At 42.8% G+C, this 19,231-nt stretch overlaps 1 protein-coding gene across 2 annotated transcripts in view; it reads right to left on the reverse strand.

The window, feature by feature from the left end:
- Positions 1-301: 301 nt before the first annotated feature.
- The window catches only part of LOC126525097 (tumor protein p63-regulated gene 1-like protein), a 45,244-nt gene continuing 26,314 nt past the window's right edge, over positions 302-19,231 (reverse strand). For both annotated transcript variants that reach the window (XM_050173158.3, XM_050173157.3), the window contains one exon: positions 302-14,443. In XM_050173158.3, coding sequence (XP_050029115.2) covers positions 14,150-14,443 — 294 coding nt within the window. In that variant the 3' untranslated portion in view covers positions 302-14,149. The remainder of the gene's footprint in view (positions 14,444-19,231) is intronic.

The following is a 19,231-nucleotide window of genomic DNA, read 5'->3' on the forward strand; positions in this document are numbered from 1 at the left end:
TATCTGGATTCGACTCTATATAAGACACATTGTTACTTTATCTACAATGTAGTCATTGAACATTGTACAATAGAAGTGCTTACGCTGGGTTATGCCATGCCGGAAATCCATCTGAAGAGACCCTGCAGAAAGCACTCAACATTTTTTGCCGTGTGAAACGAAGGGCACTGGCACTCTCCAAGCTGGTGAGCTAATAATCCAAGCCAGCGCACCAGAGTCTCTAGTGCCACTTCCAGTGCGACAAGCACAGTTCGGTGCTCAATCGCAATAATGTGCGTGGCGCAGCATGAATCCATCAAGGTCCACTCAAAATAACTTTTATTTTTCTTGAAATAGAAATAAGCGGCTATTGCGAGAACAAGAGATTCATATAACCACACCAGAACAAGAAACAACAATGGTTTAAATAACATCATTCGATTACTTAGATATGTGCTCTATTTGGGATTTGCGGGAATGCGTTCGTCCATGCAGGCACTGGAAGAAAAGGCTGTGGAGTTGAACAGCCATCGGGGCATCGAGCTTTAAGGCATTAGCGTTCACCTGGGTTTGTGTACCTCAGAGCACAACACAAAAGAAGGCAGACACAAGCAAGTGTTCTTAGCAAGCCAACTAAGCTGTGAACATGTTGGGAAGCTACGGATGGTAGGCTGACGCTTGTACAACATCAAACAATGAAATGCATCTCTATGCTACAGCACCAACCGGTGCATTCTGGGAAAGCAAACATGGAAGAAGAAGCGCATGACAGTGAAATTGATTCTGTCAAGCCCACCACACAGTTGATGCAGCCAGACAGTGTAAGGAAATACATCAGTAAGAGCACAGTGTATGCAAAGAAGCACATTCAGCAGTTGCCCTACATCTCCTAGCAACCACTGTGGCTCAATCGTTCAATGCTAGTTCGGTTACACTCTGTTAAATACCTAGCAGGCAATGCCCTGCAGAAGCTACAGAAGCTTGCATATCTTTGATCTCAATGCATGACGAGTATTTTTGATATGCGGCACCTGTCACAGATACCTCCATATAGTATTTAACTCCTGCAGCTAATGATCCGTCAGGTCATACATTGTTTGTGCATTTTTGTGTTTCCAGTACACGATGTACTGAGTACTGCTCACAAGCACCTGCATCTGACAATGGAAGTTGTGCAAGCTGTGCAGCCATACTAACGTGAAACTCCATCTGTTCCTGAGTACATGCAGATGGGCAGTTTTCTAACATGAAACTCCATCTGTTCCTGAGTACATGCAGATGGGAATTGTTTTCTATGTACCAATTTCTTTGTAAACATGATTATAGCATACGGATTCACTGTTAAACTTCATTGTACACTAATACATTTGTTTTTATATGTGGTGTAGAAATTTTCGGTTGCAAATTCACTCTAGCTCTAGCCTTCACAGCACTGCCTACTGTGTACAAAACAGAGTATTGGAAAGCAAAGGACCCTGTCCTGCCCACATATCCACAAGAGGCATCAAGGATCCACAGTCATTAACTAGCCGTTATACATCTTATAAACTTTCCTTCTTATCGACACTTTAATCGTGTAGAGTCATCCGAGCCTTCCTTCCCCATTCACTAAGTCTATCCCATTCATACTTGCAAGCATACCTTGGCTCAGCTAAGTCCACCGTATAAGAACAGACAGCTGTCTCAACAAAGCTTGCGAATCGGTTTGTTCCTTGTTCATAGTTTTTGTCTGTCTTGGCAGGGGCGCAAAAGCACAGGGGGAATTATTCTCCAGCATGAAAGCATGGAATTCTACGGCGTGATCGCCATGATCATGTATAAATATGCGAAGGAGCTCTGACAGAATGAAAATAGTGCATTCAAACAACCACAGTATTACGTGCTCTTCACCTTGAATGCGAGTGTTACTTTTCTTGCTTAAATGATTGCTATGAAGCCACAATTAAAGAGTTCCTGGGGTACTAGGTCGTGGTTTCAGAACTTTCTGGTACGGCTTTACAGTAGCATGTGGAACAATGAACAGGAAGGCAACTTTTAAGTTATTCATGATCACAACTAGCAATGGGCTCTCCGAATTGAAATCAATGTTATGTAGCTTGTGCTTATGCCTTTTCTTTTTCTAGTAAACTGTTTGCCAAGTTGAAGTGAGAGCATCTGCTGACTTTAGATCAGATACATTACCAAATTATTAATAGCACAGTGTCCAGAACACATGTGCTGGAGGAATAAAAGAGCAACTTCTCCATTTTTCAAGTTGAGAGCTCAAGGCGAGGGACTGTGGCTTGCAAGGCCGGGTGCAGCGATTTGTGCGAGGTTAGCATGCATGCCGACTGCGCAATTAAGCTGCTTATAATATTAGCTATTCTAAAATAGAGTAAATTCCAAGTTACTCCATTCAAGTTTGTTTTACACCAAGTAGTGTCCACCTTGTCTACTGAATGCTAACACTGCACGCTCGGGCAAAAAGAAAGAAAACACAAGTACACAACTGCACAGACCTTTCCCAACGCAGCAGATGTTAATATCTGCACAATGCACACGACAGCTAGAATAATGCTACAGCAATTGTTTATGATGAGAACAGTGTGTAGAGAGAGGAACAAAATAGTGCTTTGCAGAGCCATACTCACAAGTGAGCAATTTTGAAGGTTCTTGTACATCCAAACAGAAATGCGCGCACGGCATGGACCGCGCAATACATCTCTATCCCTGCCTGCACGCTGATGCACAATCGGGGCAACGGTGTGGGAATTTTCACTTGACACACAACGCCTGCACATCTCGACACGCGAAGGCAGAAAAATTGCTGAAATTACTTAAGACTTTGTGCAATCCTGGATGACTACACTGTAGATCAAGACTCAGCAGGTGGTTCAGTAGGTAGTTCCTAGCTATTTATTCAATTTTTCTTCACAACATCGTGAGCACCAATAAATAAAGAATGGGCCAGAGCTAGTAGAGCCACAGGAGAAGCAACATCGCTCATTATTAGGGCATTCTGCAGCAAAATATGTGAGCGATGGGCATCACACTGCTAGCAGACGGTAGAAAATGATGCCCTCAACAGTGCAGCACCCCTGCCGGCGGACAAAGGGAGCGCGAACACAGTCTCAGTCAGCACGCCTTGGAGACAGCCATCTATTCTTCCACAGTGGCTAAGTCAAAGTGTCAAGTGGCCCCTGCAATGCCTTCCATGAATAGAAGCTCTTCATCACATCATTATGGACTAGATTACACGTATTTTAAAAATGCACATTTCTCAAAATCTTGCCCTCTATAAATGTATTTGATTAAAAAGGAATGCAATACCCAGAAGTAAAAACAGGAAAAAAAGAAGAAGTCAACATGAGAAAAATAGTAACTCGTCTAATACAGAGAGTATGCATGTATGCGAAGACACGCATACTATATGCAAAGCTTGCCCACAAACTAGTCTCTATAAAATATGCGAGTGCCATATTAAAGAACAGTGCAAAACTGAAATATTTAACCGGATGCTGAACATGAAACTGTAAGAAGACTGACATATATCCTAAATAGTAATTTGGAAATTCACACAGGCACCCAAGTGCAACTCGAGAAACTGGCAGTTTACAGAAATAATACCTCATCCATTATACATCTTTCCAGCTCTGGCCCAAGGAAGGAAGGAAATCAACTTTATTAGAGGTCCTGCAGGCCACGAGAGCTTTGGGCTCTCATAGAGTGGGCGTCTCTCACGACGGAACCGGGAGGTTGAATTTCCTGGCGGCGTCGTGGACCTGCTGGACGGCCCAGAGTTGGGGAGCGAGTTCTTTGCTCTGGCCCAAAGTTTCAAACAAGTACGACATGGCACACTCTGAAGCAACATGCATCGTAATAAAATGAGAGCAAAAAAGCCCTCCAACTAGTGCCCGTACATTTCACAGAACCAGCAACTGGGACCTCTCTAGTTTCAACTAAAGGTTATCTCAAAAACCTAGACAATGTATTTGCAATGTACAATATCTCATGAATAATCAACACACTTAATGCACACAGAGGTGATTTTAAAACAAAATACTAAAGTGTAGCGGCCCGTAACAAAATTATGCATGTGGCTTAGGCAGGCAAAAGTTACATGTACAAAATGGCAAACGTCTTTTGATGATAGACAGCTGCCACAAGAGAATTATCGATAACCTCGGCAACATTCTTCTTTAGCACAAAAGCCTTACAACAATTTAATGCTAGATGAGATTCTCATGCTGAAAACTTATGAGTGTCTCTTATGACGTAAAGCACTTCGATTGCAATAATGATGCCTTATATCACTGTGGTTCTATGAAGTGCTTAAAGACAAAGGGTGTCCAAAAATGTTATTATGGCATAATATTTAACCAGTCTTCATGTCCAAGTGAAACGACTGGATAGTCTGAAACGTTCTAGATAAAAAATATGCTCAGCATAGTAAAACCAAAATATTCAATGCCACGGTTTTGTCAAATATTTAGTATTACCGAGACAATTGAATGGGTCTTTATTTTAAAGACTGTGTTATGTAAAAAAAAAAACTTTTGTACAGGAAGTGACTAGACAACAAAACGACTTGAAAAGGCATAAAAGGTCACAATTAGGTATGCTCTCGTTTGATTGAAATACACTTATAAACACTGACACTATGAATCTTATAGTTGCAACTCCTGTGTTCCTTCCAGAATTTTCTGTACAAGTTAGCTGGAGAAATACGATAGCGAATGGCTGCGCTATGATTTGCATGTTTCACTGGCCCAAAACGATTGGAATTTCACATTGACAAGGCAGTAGACCATCGGGCCATCAGACCATAAGTTACAATAAGGCATTGTACATAACATGCTAAAAATAGAAGTACATGTGATCTACAACAGTGGGAATCAACATAACGTCAACGTTGAGGCATTTCCCCTTGTGTAAGTCCTTCATATTAACACACACACAAAGGAACAGGAGCAAGGGAGCGGATTGAGAACGATCACATCTTGCTGCACACAACTCGAATTTTCTATGTGCAACCATTTTAAGCACTCTTGAATGACAGTCCAGCAAAAGGAGCAATGCTCTGTATGCAGAGAGTACTGGCATTCAGAATCAAATAGTTGTGCTTTCTGATCTGTCCATCCTGTTATCACTGGGCACAAAAACAGACTTGTGCTGCCTAATGGACAGAGTGTCTTTACTCCTACAGCAAAGAAACAGAGGCAAAGAAAACAGATAGCCTGAAAGTTGAATGTGCACTGCTCTTTGTTTTTTGTTCGTCGAAAAACCTGTAATTGGCACAGCAATTGAATCAGGTTATACTGACGTGTTTAGTTTTTGTGAAGTGAAAACAGACAAACAAAAATGGCTACAGCCAGGAGAAACATGGTGCCTCAAAACAGTTCTGACGCAGCTCCGTTTTAAGTACATACACCTCCTGAATGCAGTAGTTGTTGTGTGTAAACTTTCAGCCCCATCTCACTTGTAATTTTTATCCATGTCAAAGTGAATGTGTGTCCATACTTTCAAATGTGATTGAAACAACTACGCGGTTCAGTATAGTGTTTGTCCAGATGTTTATCAGCGTTCATATGCATCCAGACCACAGAACAATAGTTCAGAGGTGCACCTGATATAGCAAAAACAATGTAGAAGGCAATTTTTATCAAAGCATAGCTATACATTTAGTTGTATAGATAAAGGCAAGGTGGAATTTCATTATTGCAGTCACTGCTTCCCAGCCAACAGCAAGCATAGATTTAGAAATTCCTCCACTGTACTAAGGAAAATCATTATTCTTAAATGTTATTACTTTGCATTTAGCATAAGTTTGTAGAAGTTATTTCCTAGTTAATTTCTCTTTTTTTTTTTATGAACACTAGATCAGTGAAACTGAGTATGCTGATGGTGCCTTCAATTGTGTACTGGAACTTCAACTGCAATTGGTGAAGCGTGACTTAGCTGGGCAGGATTGAAGTTATGTAAGCTTGAGAAAGAATATGCAGCAGTATTTGATGCATACCGAGCTCGATCACAATTTACTTAAGCACACTTGACAGTGAATTGACAGGCGCACAGTGTACTGTGTACTTGTACTGTGTACTTGGAGACAGGTCTTATGTCTTTACAGCTTTCTATTTAAATTACCCAACTGTAACAAGCATGTGACGCCCCCTAGGGCATAATCTTCGTTGGCCCGCCAGGCTCGGTGGCCTGCCAGGCTCGGCAGGCAACACTGGTCACGGCACCCAATAAACACCGACGAGCACAGCTGCTCGGCAGCCAGACAGACATTTCTGTAAAATTATTTAGCATCTGGAGACACATGCTGCACACTCACAAAGTGGCTTTGAAACTTTCAACAGAGACTGCGTGAGGTGACACAACACCGCTGCCAAAATGACAGCCTCCTGAAAGAAGCTCATGCATTAGGATAAACGCTTAGTCAAAAATGTGCACAGCAGCATCTTCCATGGCTGCAAAGCCTCTGTAAAGCAGAATAAGTGCTGTATAAAGTGTTCGGCTCGCAACCAAATACAAAGAGAGGAAACTAAATGTTTTTGATGCCCCACACAGTAGAAGTGCCAGTTTAAGCTAACCGGGCACAACACCACCATGGCATACGAGCAAATAGGTGGCCTACAATATGACAGGGCAATGCACCATTACAGCTTATGTAAGCTGTAATGGTGCATCCCTAAGCAATAAACTAGAAATTCTACATGCCATCATACAGGAACAAACCATAGAGCTTCTCTCTAAATGTGTTAGAATGAAATCTGGTGCTGTTAATTTGGCCACCGTGGGCATAGCAGTGGATGTAGTAGATAGATCGTCATTCTCAAGGCTTCAGATGTTCTTGTGACTTTGTTTGTTATGCTTTACATTCCTTAATTTCCGATTGAGCCATCATATTTAATGAAAAAAGATGTGAAGGCAATAATTTCCTACATGTATGCACAACCATTGCAAATTGCCACATCTATAATGCAATGTTTCCTTGGAAGCGATCCATTTCCAGAGCCGCAAAGTCATTTTAAAACAAAAGGATGAAGTTAGGCTAATCCATGTGTGCACGACACATTCTTGCCATGCTGTCTGAACTGCCACATTTGTAGCTACTGTAAACAATACCGCAAGATTTCCACCAGGCGATTTTTGTACGAAACTCTATGGAATAAACAATGTTGTCATTGCTTGCTCAACGTACAAAAGCTTTTCCTCCTCACAGTTGCTCAAACATAACAGGGGCTCATAACAGACATTCAAGGGATGAAACATTGCTGGTTAAAGCTGTAACATTTTTATGGACGCTACGCTTGTCAACCATAAACAGAAGCAAATCTGCAAAATTACAGTGCATCTCATTCAGATCATTTAAAGCAAGATCACACGAAAAACGGGCTCGTCATATGAAGTTCTCTCAAATGCAAACAGCTGCATGCAACGAGCATGCCCCACCTCAATGGCAGCTTCACACTGCCGAAATATGCTGCAGAAGGCTAGCATATTAGATAGCAGACGTACCAATCTCATGGTGTCAACAAATATGTCCAGCCCAAGATGTTTCATCTATTACCGAGTGATTTGATGATTCCAGGATAGAAGCATACAAATCTGCAACTAGCATCTTGTATCCGCCCAAAGCAAGTACCATACATGGATCACAGAACTGTCAGAGCATCAAGCGCTCAGTTTGCAGGAGCGGCCATTTGCAAACGTCAATGACAACAAAAGGCAGTAAACCTCAGTAGGTAGGTAGTTTTGCAATTTGTAAATGCAGCCAAGGAATATACTTATATCATGGGAAACAAAGATCAATAGGATTTCACTTCAGTAGAGACTCATACAAATGCATACATCACACAATATTATACAGGTGCTGAGAAAAAATTGGAAGCTATGCTGACAGCCAAAATATGTTGGGCCTTTCGAGGAACGAAAACCTCAAAAACAATTGACATTAAAGGGTTTTGAAAGCCACAGAGATATGACCGCAGAATCTCTGCTAACATGCTCACTACTCACACAGAAGCCAGAGCTTTCTTCCTTTATTTTTGTTTGGAGCAAAAAAAAAAAACAAGTGCCATGATAGTGACTGGCTGAACACGCTAGAACAGCTCGTGTTGAAATGTCACTACTTTTCTCTGGTTCTCTGAAACTAGGCAAATGGGGAAGGTCTTCTTGTTGCACATGGACAATGGCCATCTGCACATTACAGAGTTTTCACAAGTTTGCTTAATCAAACTCCAGATAAAGCGTGTGAAAGCTTCCCCCTCTCTTCATTCTGGTCGAAAATCTTACTCTTTGCCTCATGATTTCAATCAAAGGGTCACATACACTAGTACAAGAAAATGCATGGTTAGTATTCTGCCATTATTTATTCCTAAGACATGTCATTAATGCCCACTAACAAATTTTCTTAAGACTAAATGTACACCTAACTTACTACTATATCAGCCACTACTGTATGATGAAGGAAAAGAAATGTTACAGTCATACTAATGGCTTTATTACTGGTTAGGTGTACTCTTTAACAGTGAACTGTACTGTTCATTTGCTCATTTTAAAGATTAGGAGGCACCAAAAGGTTGACACGCAGCAGGGCAACAGTATTAATAAAGGAACAGACACATGTCATTTGCTTCACTACAGGCCGGCACTGCACCGAGTAAAGCTTGAAACTGCAAGCAGGGAGACAAACTTCAATGTCGTTCTGCTCAGTTTCGATGCATTGATGGGAAAAAGCCTTTGCTGTGCCGTGCTCACTACACTAATTTCAGGCACAGCACACCTACAGAGCAAGAGTTACTATATGCAAGCTTTGAAGCCAGTGAGGACCGAACTGTCAGGCTGTCAAGTCTAACCTCTGGTTGCCACATGGCTGCCTGTAACGTTGGCACAAAAGGAGGTTGCCAACACAGCTGCTAAATCACAACTGAACGCTTTCCTGATAAAAGCTACATACATATTTGACTAGTGCCATATAGAACTTACAAGTTATTACATACGTCAAACACATTAAACATATGTGCTGGTGCTTGCATCAGGTTCAACAACGAAAAAGAAAATTGTGAGAAGACTAAAACCTGCGGTTGGATCTCCACGATGCTGATCCCTGAATATACAACATACAGGGTGACTCAAAAGAAACGCAAAAAAAGAAAGAAAATATGCAACTCTAAAGATGCAGACGATAGTAGCATTATGCGGTTTTCACAAAAATGCTTACAAAGACAAGATTCTTTTTCTAACAGCAAGAAAGTTTGATTGCCTGTACAGCTACATTTTTTGCCAGCAGGTAGTGCCATAGCGTGGTGCAGTGGTGTAGCAAGATATCTTTTTCTGCGGAGGGCACTCACTTGAACGAGAATGGGGAGGGGGGGCATTCACGTGCCTGGTGTGCCGCCTCCTGGCTATGCACGGGCATGGTGTTCCACATTACAAACTACTGACACATTCCGCAGCTATTGGTGGGATGTGTAATCATTCTTGCAGTAAAATGCTTCGCTGTAATATCGCTGGATTTTTAATCACGAAGACTTTTTTTTTTTTTTCTACAATTTTATATTGTTACTCGAATAGATTGCTGAATGCTGCATGTAATAGGGGCTGGTAGTGGGCTTGTCAAGACGCTTCGTTTTTATTATTTTGAGAGGATGATTTGCCGCAAGGCCCACATGGGGAATAAAAGGAACTCAAACAAAAACCAGTAACTCTGCATCGTGCAAGAAGTGCAACGATGTTTCTGCAAACTTATTGTCCGGCAACCAACGGGTACACTTTCCAGGTACATCTGGCTTCAGCACAGTTTTTCTTAAGATCTCGAGTCCGATTGCCCTAATGGAAACTTTTTCCTTGGGTCTCGCCATGTAATCAATGGGCAAATAAACAAACTTCGAACTAAACTTTGAATCTCGTGTTCTTCTGCAGACACGTTTGTGAAAACTGCATCATGGTACTATCTATGCCTTTCGAATGATTCCTACTCTTTCTGTTACACTTGAATCACCCCTCATTACATGTCATATGTTCGAAAATAAAACCATCAGCTGTGAGTCAGCATTCGCATGTGCCTCCTACCTCTTTGTCTTTCTTGCTGTATCGCAATGTTTCAATTGTTCTTAATAGTGAACCTCGAACAACTGGCCCAAGTGACTACCCCGCTTGTGGTATTGCTCCCATGATCACTCAGGCCCCTTATGTCACAACCTCCCAGCAACGTCAATATGCAACAATGAAATGGAATCTCTCTGTACTGGAAATTATGTCTTACCTTTACCCAAAGATGAAACACTTGAGAATGTACACAACCATCATTATGGTGGTGAGAATGTGCAATTACACAACACCGACACAGCGATTCTCATAAAGTACTCGCTCAAGAATACACTGAGAAACCATTATGCACACCCCATTTTAGTCATCACAATAGAAACGTTCACATGTACACGGGACAACATGATATGCCCATGACCCCTCAAGACAGACAGGCAGCGATGCGTTGCTCAACAAAACACTCTCGTTACCACTGACGACGAAACATAACCTTTTGATTTGTGGCTGCAGAAGTTGCACATGGACTAAACTACCTAGCAGTGTCTTAGTGTGGTAAAAGCCTGATGAATAAATAATCGGTATGGCGTACTGACACAAAGTGCATGGTCAGCAACGCATGCAAATGAAAAGCACTCGCATAAATATTAACATCTCTCCAGCACAAAACTGAACGAGCGACTCAGACCTATCACCTAGGCAAGGTATCAAGCATCAACAGCTTTCACAAAAATGCTTTCCAAACTTTTCTGCTAAGTGAAAGAACCAGGGGGTAAGGTGGCTGCTGAAATAAGGATGCTCCATTTCTTGCAGTAAGGCTTCCTGTAGATGGCCAGAAAAGCTATGAAATGTTATTACTGCCAAACATTCATTTCTTTCAGTGCTTAGGCACGAGAGTATCTTCTTTCTCACATTAACCAAATCAGCAATTTATCATAGGTTGGCACACTGCAGCTCTATTAAAGCCCTTTAATAAATGCCTCACCAAGTAACCTACCAACTACAGAATGCACTACCTCAACCATAGAAAAAAAGAAGAAAAAAGAAATGAGTATCACGTGGCTGAAAAACACGGCAAATCCGAGCACTTTTAAGATGTGAACAACGCAACTTTCAGTCACCGTCCTGAATGCCGCACATAATTTGCACTGCCAGGCTCTTTAGAGCGCTGGTTTCACACCCAGCTAAAACACACTGCCACATTGCGCACAAGGTTCAGGGTCACCACGGCACATGAGTCAAGGGTAAACTGCATCAAGGACATGTAAAAAACAATCACAGCAAGAAAGGGGCCATAAATGCTCAAGAGTTGAAAAGAGCTGGCATGCCTCGTAGTGTTACCACAGGGGAGACACGGGATGAGACACGAAGTGTACGCCTCAAGACAACAGGGGTACCAAAACTGGTCGTCCCATTGGAAGGACGATGTAACTTGCAAGCACCGATGTCGTTGCACTGGAGGGCATGCACAAAGACCACTTCCTGGCAATTACAGCAAATGCACCGATGACAGACATTCAGAAGCAACAGTTTACATCTGCACTTAAAGAGCAGCAGCGCATCTACTAATGGTATAGCCAAGTGGTTCTTACCGTGCTCCGAATCAGTTTGCAGCAATACAGCAGCCTTTCATCATTTCAGCCAGAGAAAGCATGCCCAGGATGAACGTTCAGCTGCTCCCAGAGCTATTGAAGAAGCCATGTTATCTGAATTTGTCTTATTTTGGTTGTGCTCCCATCTTGAAGGGGGCAGTGCAATAGCAAGATAGTAGCGCTAAGAGCTGTAGTGAGCGAGATAGTTCTGATAGCTATCTCTGATAGCTCTGGGAGCTATCGGAGACACCACATTATCAGCATTTGGTCATATTTTGATCGCGCTCCTCTCTTGGAAGGGGGAGCACCATCGAGAACTCTGAAATAGAGCACGGCGCTCTGAATGAACTACGTGAATGTGTTCTGAGCGTTCGACTTCAACTAGCCGTATGTAAACCACACCACGAAATGCTCGAAAGTGACTAGTCAAATGTACCATTAGTAATGCACTTTTTCACTGAAGGCTGAATCCCATATTCTACTGTGTCTGCACACAGGCTGGAGAAGCAAAGAAAAAGGCATGAGAACAAAGTGAAACTTGAAATGCAAGCCTTTCTGTCAACGTCAGTTTCACAGTCATCCAGGTTCACAGATCAGACATTAAATAGAGCAGGAGAAACAACTTACAAGCAGTTAGCTAATAGACATATAACACCAACGAAAGCTTGTGGATTACAACAGCCACAAATGAGCAGGCAACCAAATTTTACTACACTTAAGTACTGTCACCAAAATACACCTCCAAAATTCAGGTTGCACAGTGACACCGAAAGGAAAACGCACTTTTCTCACAGCCTCTATCGTGCGCACATGCTTGCGAGCGTTGCTATGCAAGATGTTCACAGACAGTTAGCATGTAACTGAACAATTAGAATTACGAATACCGCGATACATACCCACAACACTGGCATGACATTGATGGCTGCCCCTGCTGACATCATCAGGCACTGCCACTTCAGGCATCACATCGACAATGGCCAAGAATCAACACTGTGGTGTCCATGCCACCATATCGAACGCATTTCAAAAGCAAGCGCAAATCTTAGACAAATGGTTTCTCTATACATACATAACCCACTAGCCACAGAGAGCAACGACAGCAGCCTGGCTTATGAGCCGCCTCTCTCAGTCTGCAGACACCGCTGTTGGCATGTTTATGCTGCGCTGCATACTGCAGTGCTCGTCACAGACACAACTTCAGGGCTAAAGACATAGCATGAGGGCAGCCTTTTCAACATGACAACATGCAGCATGAGATGCCTGCCCGCTCTTCCACTAAGTCGATGACTTAAACGTGCCTTTGTTGTGTGCTCTCATTCGGAATGTTTCATGCTAACAAAGCCTGTACACAGGCACAGCCCAGAGAGCAAACAATACAGTGTTTCGAACACTTGCACATGGCACAGCAAAAGCTCTAGTGCAACTCAATGAAGGGCTCCACAATGAGCACAGCCGTGTAACTTACACTTTGGTGTTGCACACCTCCACCAGTCATGTTGCAAACCATTCCCCTAGCCCACCAGCCAAATTCACAAAACCTCAAATGTGAGGATAAGGAATCCAAAATGCTTCAGAGTGGGGTTCACAGCAGTTCCCACCCAAGCAATAACAAGAAAGACACATTCTAGAGGCTCGTAATGTGAACAGCCTCTGCCCACTCGGCAAACACAGCTTTACTGATTGCCATCGCCTCCCTGAATTCTCAACAAACGCTGCTTGAAGCTGCATTTGGTCATCGCTGGCACATCTCCTGGACGTGGTGGATCACCCCCGACACGTCCCCATGCTAAATTGAACATACATGAGTGCTGAGAGCAGTCGGCACAGGGTCCAGCAAAAATGCATACAGCCCCTTTCTGTGTGGAATGATGGTTCCAATTAACTTCAAGACAACGCTCATCACTTCTTGCATTTTTTTTTTTTTCTCGTGGTCCCCGCTGTCTGATCCCATCCTCTCCACAAAAGACAGCATTCAAAAGCGACAAGTAATCGAAGCCCAGTGCTACCCCGCACTGGCCGGCAACCACAACCAGATCCGCCTGCCTACTCGCATATTCTTGGCAACCCCGGTGCGTACATGACATGTGTATATCATCGCTTCGTGTCAACTCATGTACATGACGTAGTAAAGAAAAAGTGTTGGGGCCTAAACCGCTGGGTGGCACCTGTCATGCCACCTGGACTTCATTTGTTCTTCCATACTGCCGCCACCAATGTAACTCCCAATTCTGTCTCAAGTTCCCTGCATTCCGACTGCCTGAATGCGGAGTTTCTGTTTCACCATCAACAGTTTACATCAAGCCAGTCGTTTGCTTGCTTTCACTGCACAGTTTTTCAGTCAACAACCCGCCACTTGAGGCCTAATTTATATGCTCAGTTTCGTTGGGCTGCTCCACACCCTGTGGCGTTCTGCACACAGACATAGTTCTGCTCACTCACTCGGCAGCTTATGTCTACCCGGTCATTCCCTCCGTCGATGGCACTTGTGCTGCTCCGCCAGCAATGTGACCAGAGCAGGAGACGGCAGAGCAACAAAAGCACAGAGCTCAGAAGCTGACCTTGCCACGCGCCTTGAAGAAGCCCAGTTGGGTGGTGTTGTGGAAGGCCGCGGCCACGCCCAGGTAGCTGCACACGACAATAGGCTCGTACAGGACGCGGCACGGGGTGCAGCGCACCAGTGACGCAGGTGGAGCCTGCGCAGCATCCAGCTGCGTCACTGCCTCGACCAGGGCACGCGAAAAGAGGCCCACATCGTGGTGGGAGCTGCCCACCGGGGTGGTCCGCAGGTGATGCGATGTGAATGTCACCCAGGGGATCTCGCGGCACCATGGGTTCCAGTCCTGCAAGGGGTTTGTAAGGAAATAAAACAGATCAGTGCGCATACATATTTTCCCCACAAATGCGATGCATAAGAACATGTCTGCACAGATTAAAAAGCATGTTTCTACGTCACGAAGAGCCTTTTATATTGCCACGCCTACGTTGTTTAGCTTCTTGATGGGGATTGTTTTTCCCCAATTGTCACCGATATCGATTTGTTGCTCTGTTCTCAAATTTCAAATGTTGTCATGGAGTTTGTGGCCAAAAGAGTCTTGGCTAATCAGACTGCATGATTGACATGAATGTTGTTGTACACTCTCGAACGGAAGCAAGCTGAAACGATTATTCTGGAATACATTGCAATTATTGTATAACAAGCAGACTGGACCCATGGATCAGATTTCTATGACCAACGACTGTATCACCGTTCGCATGCTCTGTGTGCTGTTTGATCTTTGGGCACAAGTTCACCCAATAAGTAGATTCGTGACTCACTGTTTCGACCCTGCCTCATTCTTCACCATCACAACACCAGCACATTATTTCTGTTACGGAATGTGAGGGATCACAAACCTAGAGGGGTGTTTGAAGAGCGAAGTTTTCTGCACGAATTTATTAGGAATACACTCAAAACTCAATCTAATGAAACCAAGTTTTACGAAGTTCCCGATCTAATGAAGAAGTTTCCATTCCCCGGCAGTTGCCCACAGGGTTCGATGTTGTCATCAACCTGAATTAACGAGACTAACTTGGCCAAAATCGATTTAATGAAGTTTTTCCTGGATTAAGTGAGTAAAGAAAGGCCGTGATTTCTTTTTAATTTTGACACAGATGGGCTTTTCTTCAAGTGTGTGCTCTAAATCTATTGTGTTAAACCATCTAGGCGCTCTAGTCATGGCCCTAGCTTTATTTTGATTGATGAGGCTGCATGCCGCACCCATGTACACAACAGCGGACTGAACTCCACCTCGGTAGGGGCGGCGGTGGTTGCTTCCATTATTTCATGGTTTGTGCGACAGGTGACTGAATTAACAGTAAATACAATGCCGCAGTAGCTTTTGCGTGTGGCTACATTACAATTTTAGATTTCGCAGGAGCAAACAATTCCTTTCTCGATTTTACAAATTTCCTGATTTAGCGAAATAATTTAGCGTAGTTATCACTTCGATAAATTGAGTTCCAACTGTATTATACGAAGACAATCGTTGAACAGTGAATTGAATATCAATATTTTAAACTTCTAAACATACATTTCGTGGAGTCTGTCGGACAACAAAAGGTTTATTTATGTTATTTGACACATCAGATGCCATTACCAACCGGATTGCAGCTCAAGTGAGAAGCTTTGTAAATGAGAAACAAAAAAAAGGTGGTCGTACATGGTGAAACATGACAATTAGCTAGTAATAAAACAAAAGAAGATCACGTCCCCACTTACGCAGAATAGAGTGTAGTGCTAGTTGAAGGCACTACGTGCAATATCACAATACATCAATTGTTTTTAAGGAATTCAAATGCGATGATACCAAACAAAAATGATAAGTTGCTTTGCCTAAATCGAGACAGCAAATCTGTAGGCTGCTTAAAGCGGGACATGCTTATATAACAACTGCAAACCATATTACATAAGTGATTTCCTTAATTTGTTTGGCCAGGAACTGATGTGTCTGCACAAAAACCTGCAGCAGCACCATTCGTAAGTGACCCTACTTCTATCAGTCGTTTTCGCTGAAGACTGCCAAGACATTTATTTTTCCTGGTGTAGTATTCAAACGAAACAAATACTCGACAATTTCAAATAGTGAACTCTCGAATCAAATACGTATCGAATAGCAAGATCTGTTTGATTTGTATTGGATACTTCGAATATCCATACACATCTACAAATTTGGATTCGTTTCTTTATTTCAAGGTAGAAATATGATGTCATTCTAATCCAATTTAGCCAAGAAACACCTATTTTCATACTCACAATTAGCAAAAAAAGATATATATATATATATATGTATATATATATATATATTGCCTCAGTTTTACCAAAAGTGCAAGGCAGTGAGAGTGATAGTCTAATGAACTGTTGTGCACAGTAGGACTGGTACTGTCCAACACAGTATCGGTGAGGGCGATTCTCTACCCAGTGTCAACCTAATGTGGTGTTATACATTGTGTTGCAAATTTAATTTCTTTCTGCTAAATCACTAAAACTTATAACCTGCCTCATTAAAACTGTAAAGCATTGACGATGGGTGAAAATACTTTTTGCCGCACTCTGCAGACCCTGTCACGAAGCCTCATACAGTGAAAGCTCATTAAACTATAGTTGGTCGGCGCATGGAAAAAGTATATACTAAACGGTAGTACTGCTTAACCGAAGTAGCATGAGATCGCCCACTTACCTGTCAGAAATGGAACTCAGAGAGGGTGCGATGAAAGGGCAAAAACATGCAGTATTTATTCACTAAATGTCTGCTATTTTCGTTTTCATTTGATGCCGTGGTGGCCTAGCAGCGATGACAGCGGCCTCAAACTTGCTGAAGCTGCAAGCCACTTTTTCACACAGCCCCCTCTTCCCGGCAAACACTCGCAAGGCAGACTCCTTGTTGGCGTTGCATAATCTCTGTATGCGGGCGCGGCAGCGCTGCTGAAGTCGCGGTGCGTCTTTTTCATTGTGGGGTGCTGTTCTCGTCGAGACGATTGCATTCATGACACTGACATGACATGCAGGTTCTACTTCCGTTGGGCCTGAATCACTAGTGCTGTCACTTTCCGTGTCATCCTCATCACTGTCATTAGGTAACAGTCTGGCAACAACAAAGGCAACGATCGCAAAAAGCCAAATCTCGTAGCCGATATCTTTTCGTGGTTGCAGCAGTGCTGCCGAGCAAATTCTTCGCATTCCAAATGCCACACACCGTAGTCAACAGTAGAAGCCTGTCATGTGCCAGTGCCGACTTCTTCGTGCCACGTTCAATAGCACGAACAATGTCTATTTTTTCTTCTACGATGAGCCCCCCGGTGCTTTTTTTCAGAGCTTCGGCATGACGCAAGTCTTTGCTTGCCCGACGCCGAAATGATGTTGATTTGGCTTCACACGTAAATGCACATGGCACTTGGAGCCATTGTTCTGATCTCTGAGGCTTGTTGTTCTGACGGGCTGCCCGATAGGGATGACGCACCGCCGTGATTGCGCGATGAAAAGCGGAAACACTACGAGTTAACCGATACGTATGCAATAAGCTGGTATGGCTTATGCGGATACAAAACACATTATGTTCAATGGCCACCGAGTCAGGGATTTGGCTTTACTACTTTTAAAATGAAACTACTGTTTAAGCGGGTACAGTTTAATGAGGTTTTACTGTATTTTCATGATGCTGCAACATTTATACAAGGCCGCCCACCAATGTGAGCGCTCGCACTCCCTAGGAAGTTGTTCGCTTGCGGGAGTATTCCATCACAGAGCTTCTTGTGCATCTGAGCATGGCCGTTGTTTCCTCACAATAGGTAATAGCCACGGTTGGTTACAATTCCACGAAGATATTTTAGTGCTTTCCTTTATCAGGCCGAACTTGAACAGCATAAGAAGGCAGCGAAAACAAAGAAGTGTGGTTCGTGGCACTCGCGCAACATGGCCGGCAGATCGGTTTCGGGAAACCCAACAAGCCAGATGTCTTGTCTCAAAGCAACATTTGTACAGTACCTTATCGAACTCCAAGCATGGATAAGAGACAAAGTACCACAGAGTATTTTTGGAACAACTGGTGGTGCTCATCAAAAAACGCTGGATCCCCTGGTGCAAAGTGGGATGCCTTAGGAAAGCAAAGAAGCTTTGCTGCGTGAATAGAATCAAACATAAATACATCAACTTTCATTATTTTGACCCTTATGGGACCGAAAAAATTGATCGAATTATCTGGCGGATTGAAATAAACAAGGTGCAGAAAAAGTGCCAAAACACAATTCTGATTCATTTGATAGTACTTACCCTATCCTAATACGCCCCTGAATCAAACGCACATGCACACTCTATGTTCCCAAGCACAGAAGTAACGTACAGGTTACATTGAAGCTTCCAAACAAAGTAGAAATCTAAATATCTAAACTTTAGCAAGAAAATTGGGGAAGGATCTAATATGTATTGCACCAAGGGGGCCGGATTCTTAAAGTCAAATTTGCCAGAATACACCAATGTGCAGTAAAACATACAAACACCGCGAAGGCAGTTTGGTTTTTTATCCATTAGCATCGTGCAGGCAATCTTCAGCCCAATTTTCTTTTTTTTTAAATGTGCACTTTGGAATCACGTATATACTGTAATCAGAAATTGTGAGCTACGGTTATTGCTTGAAAATCTTCCTACGGCAGGCTGGAAATAGATGTTTTTGGCACACTCGAACTGTCTCCTATGCTACACTGAGACAGACGCCATCATTACCCCTTTCATTACCACTAGAAATGTTCTCATTTTCGGTGCTTTTATCTTTTAAAGTTTTATTTAATGATACAGCAGTCACACTATATACCACAATAAATAAAATTATGGACTGACCACTGGTGTTTAGAAAGGACGTAAAGCAGTAATTGCTCAGACAGTTTTTGAGAATTCCCATGTGAAACTGGAAAGACGCATGTGAAGAAACATGAATAATAATAATAATAATAATAATAATAATAATAATAATCTGCGACTAAAGGTACGTGCTCCTGGCCATGATGCCCTTGTGGTCATTGTATCATCGTCAATCCATCTGTCACCCGACTCTCGTCCGCCCATTATTGTCATGCCATTCTTGTCATACACTTGTCAA

This window comes from Dermacentor andersoni, chromosome 3 (assembly GCF_023375885.2).
Source record: "Dermacentor andersoni chromosome 3, qqDerAnde1_hic_scaffold, whole genome shotgun sequence".
In the NCBI taxonomy this organism is placed as follows: Eukaryota; Metazoa; Arthropoda; class Arachnida; order Ixodida; family Ixodidae; genus Dermacentor; species Dermacentor andersoni.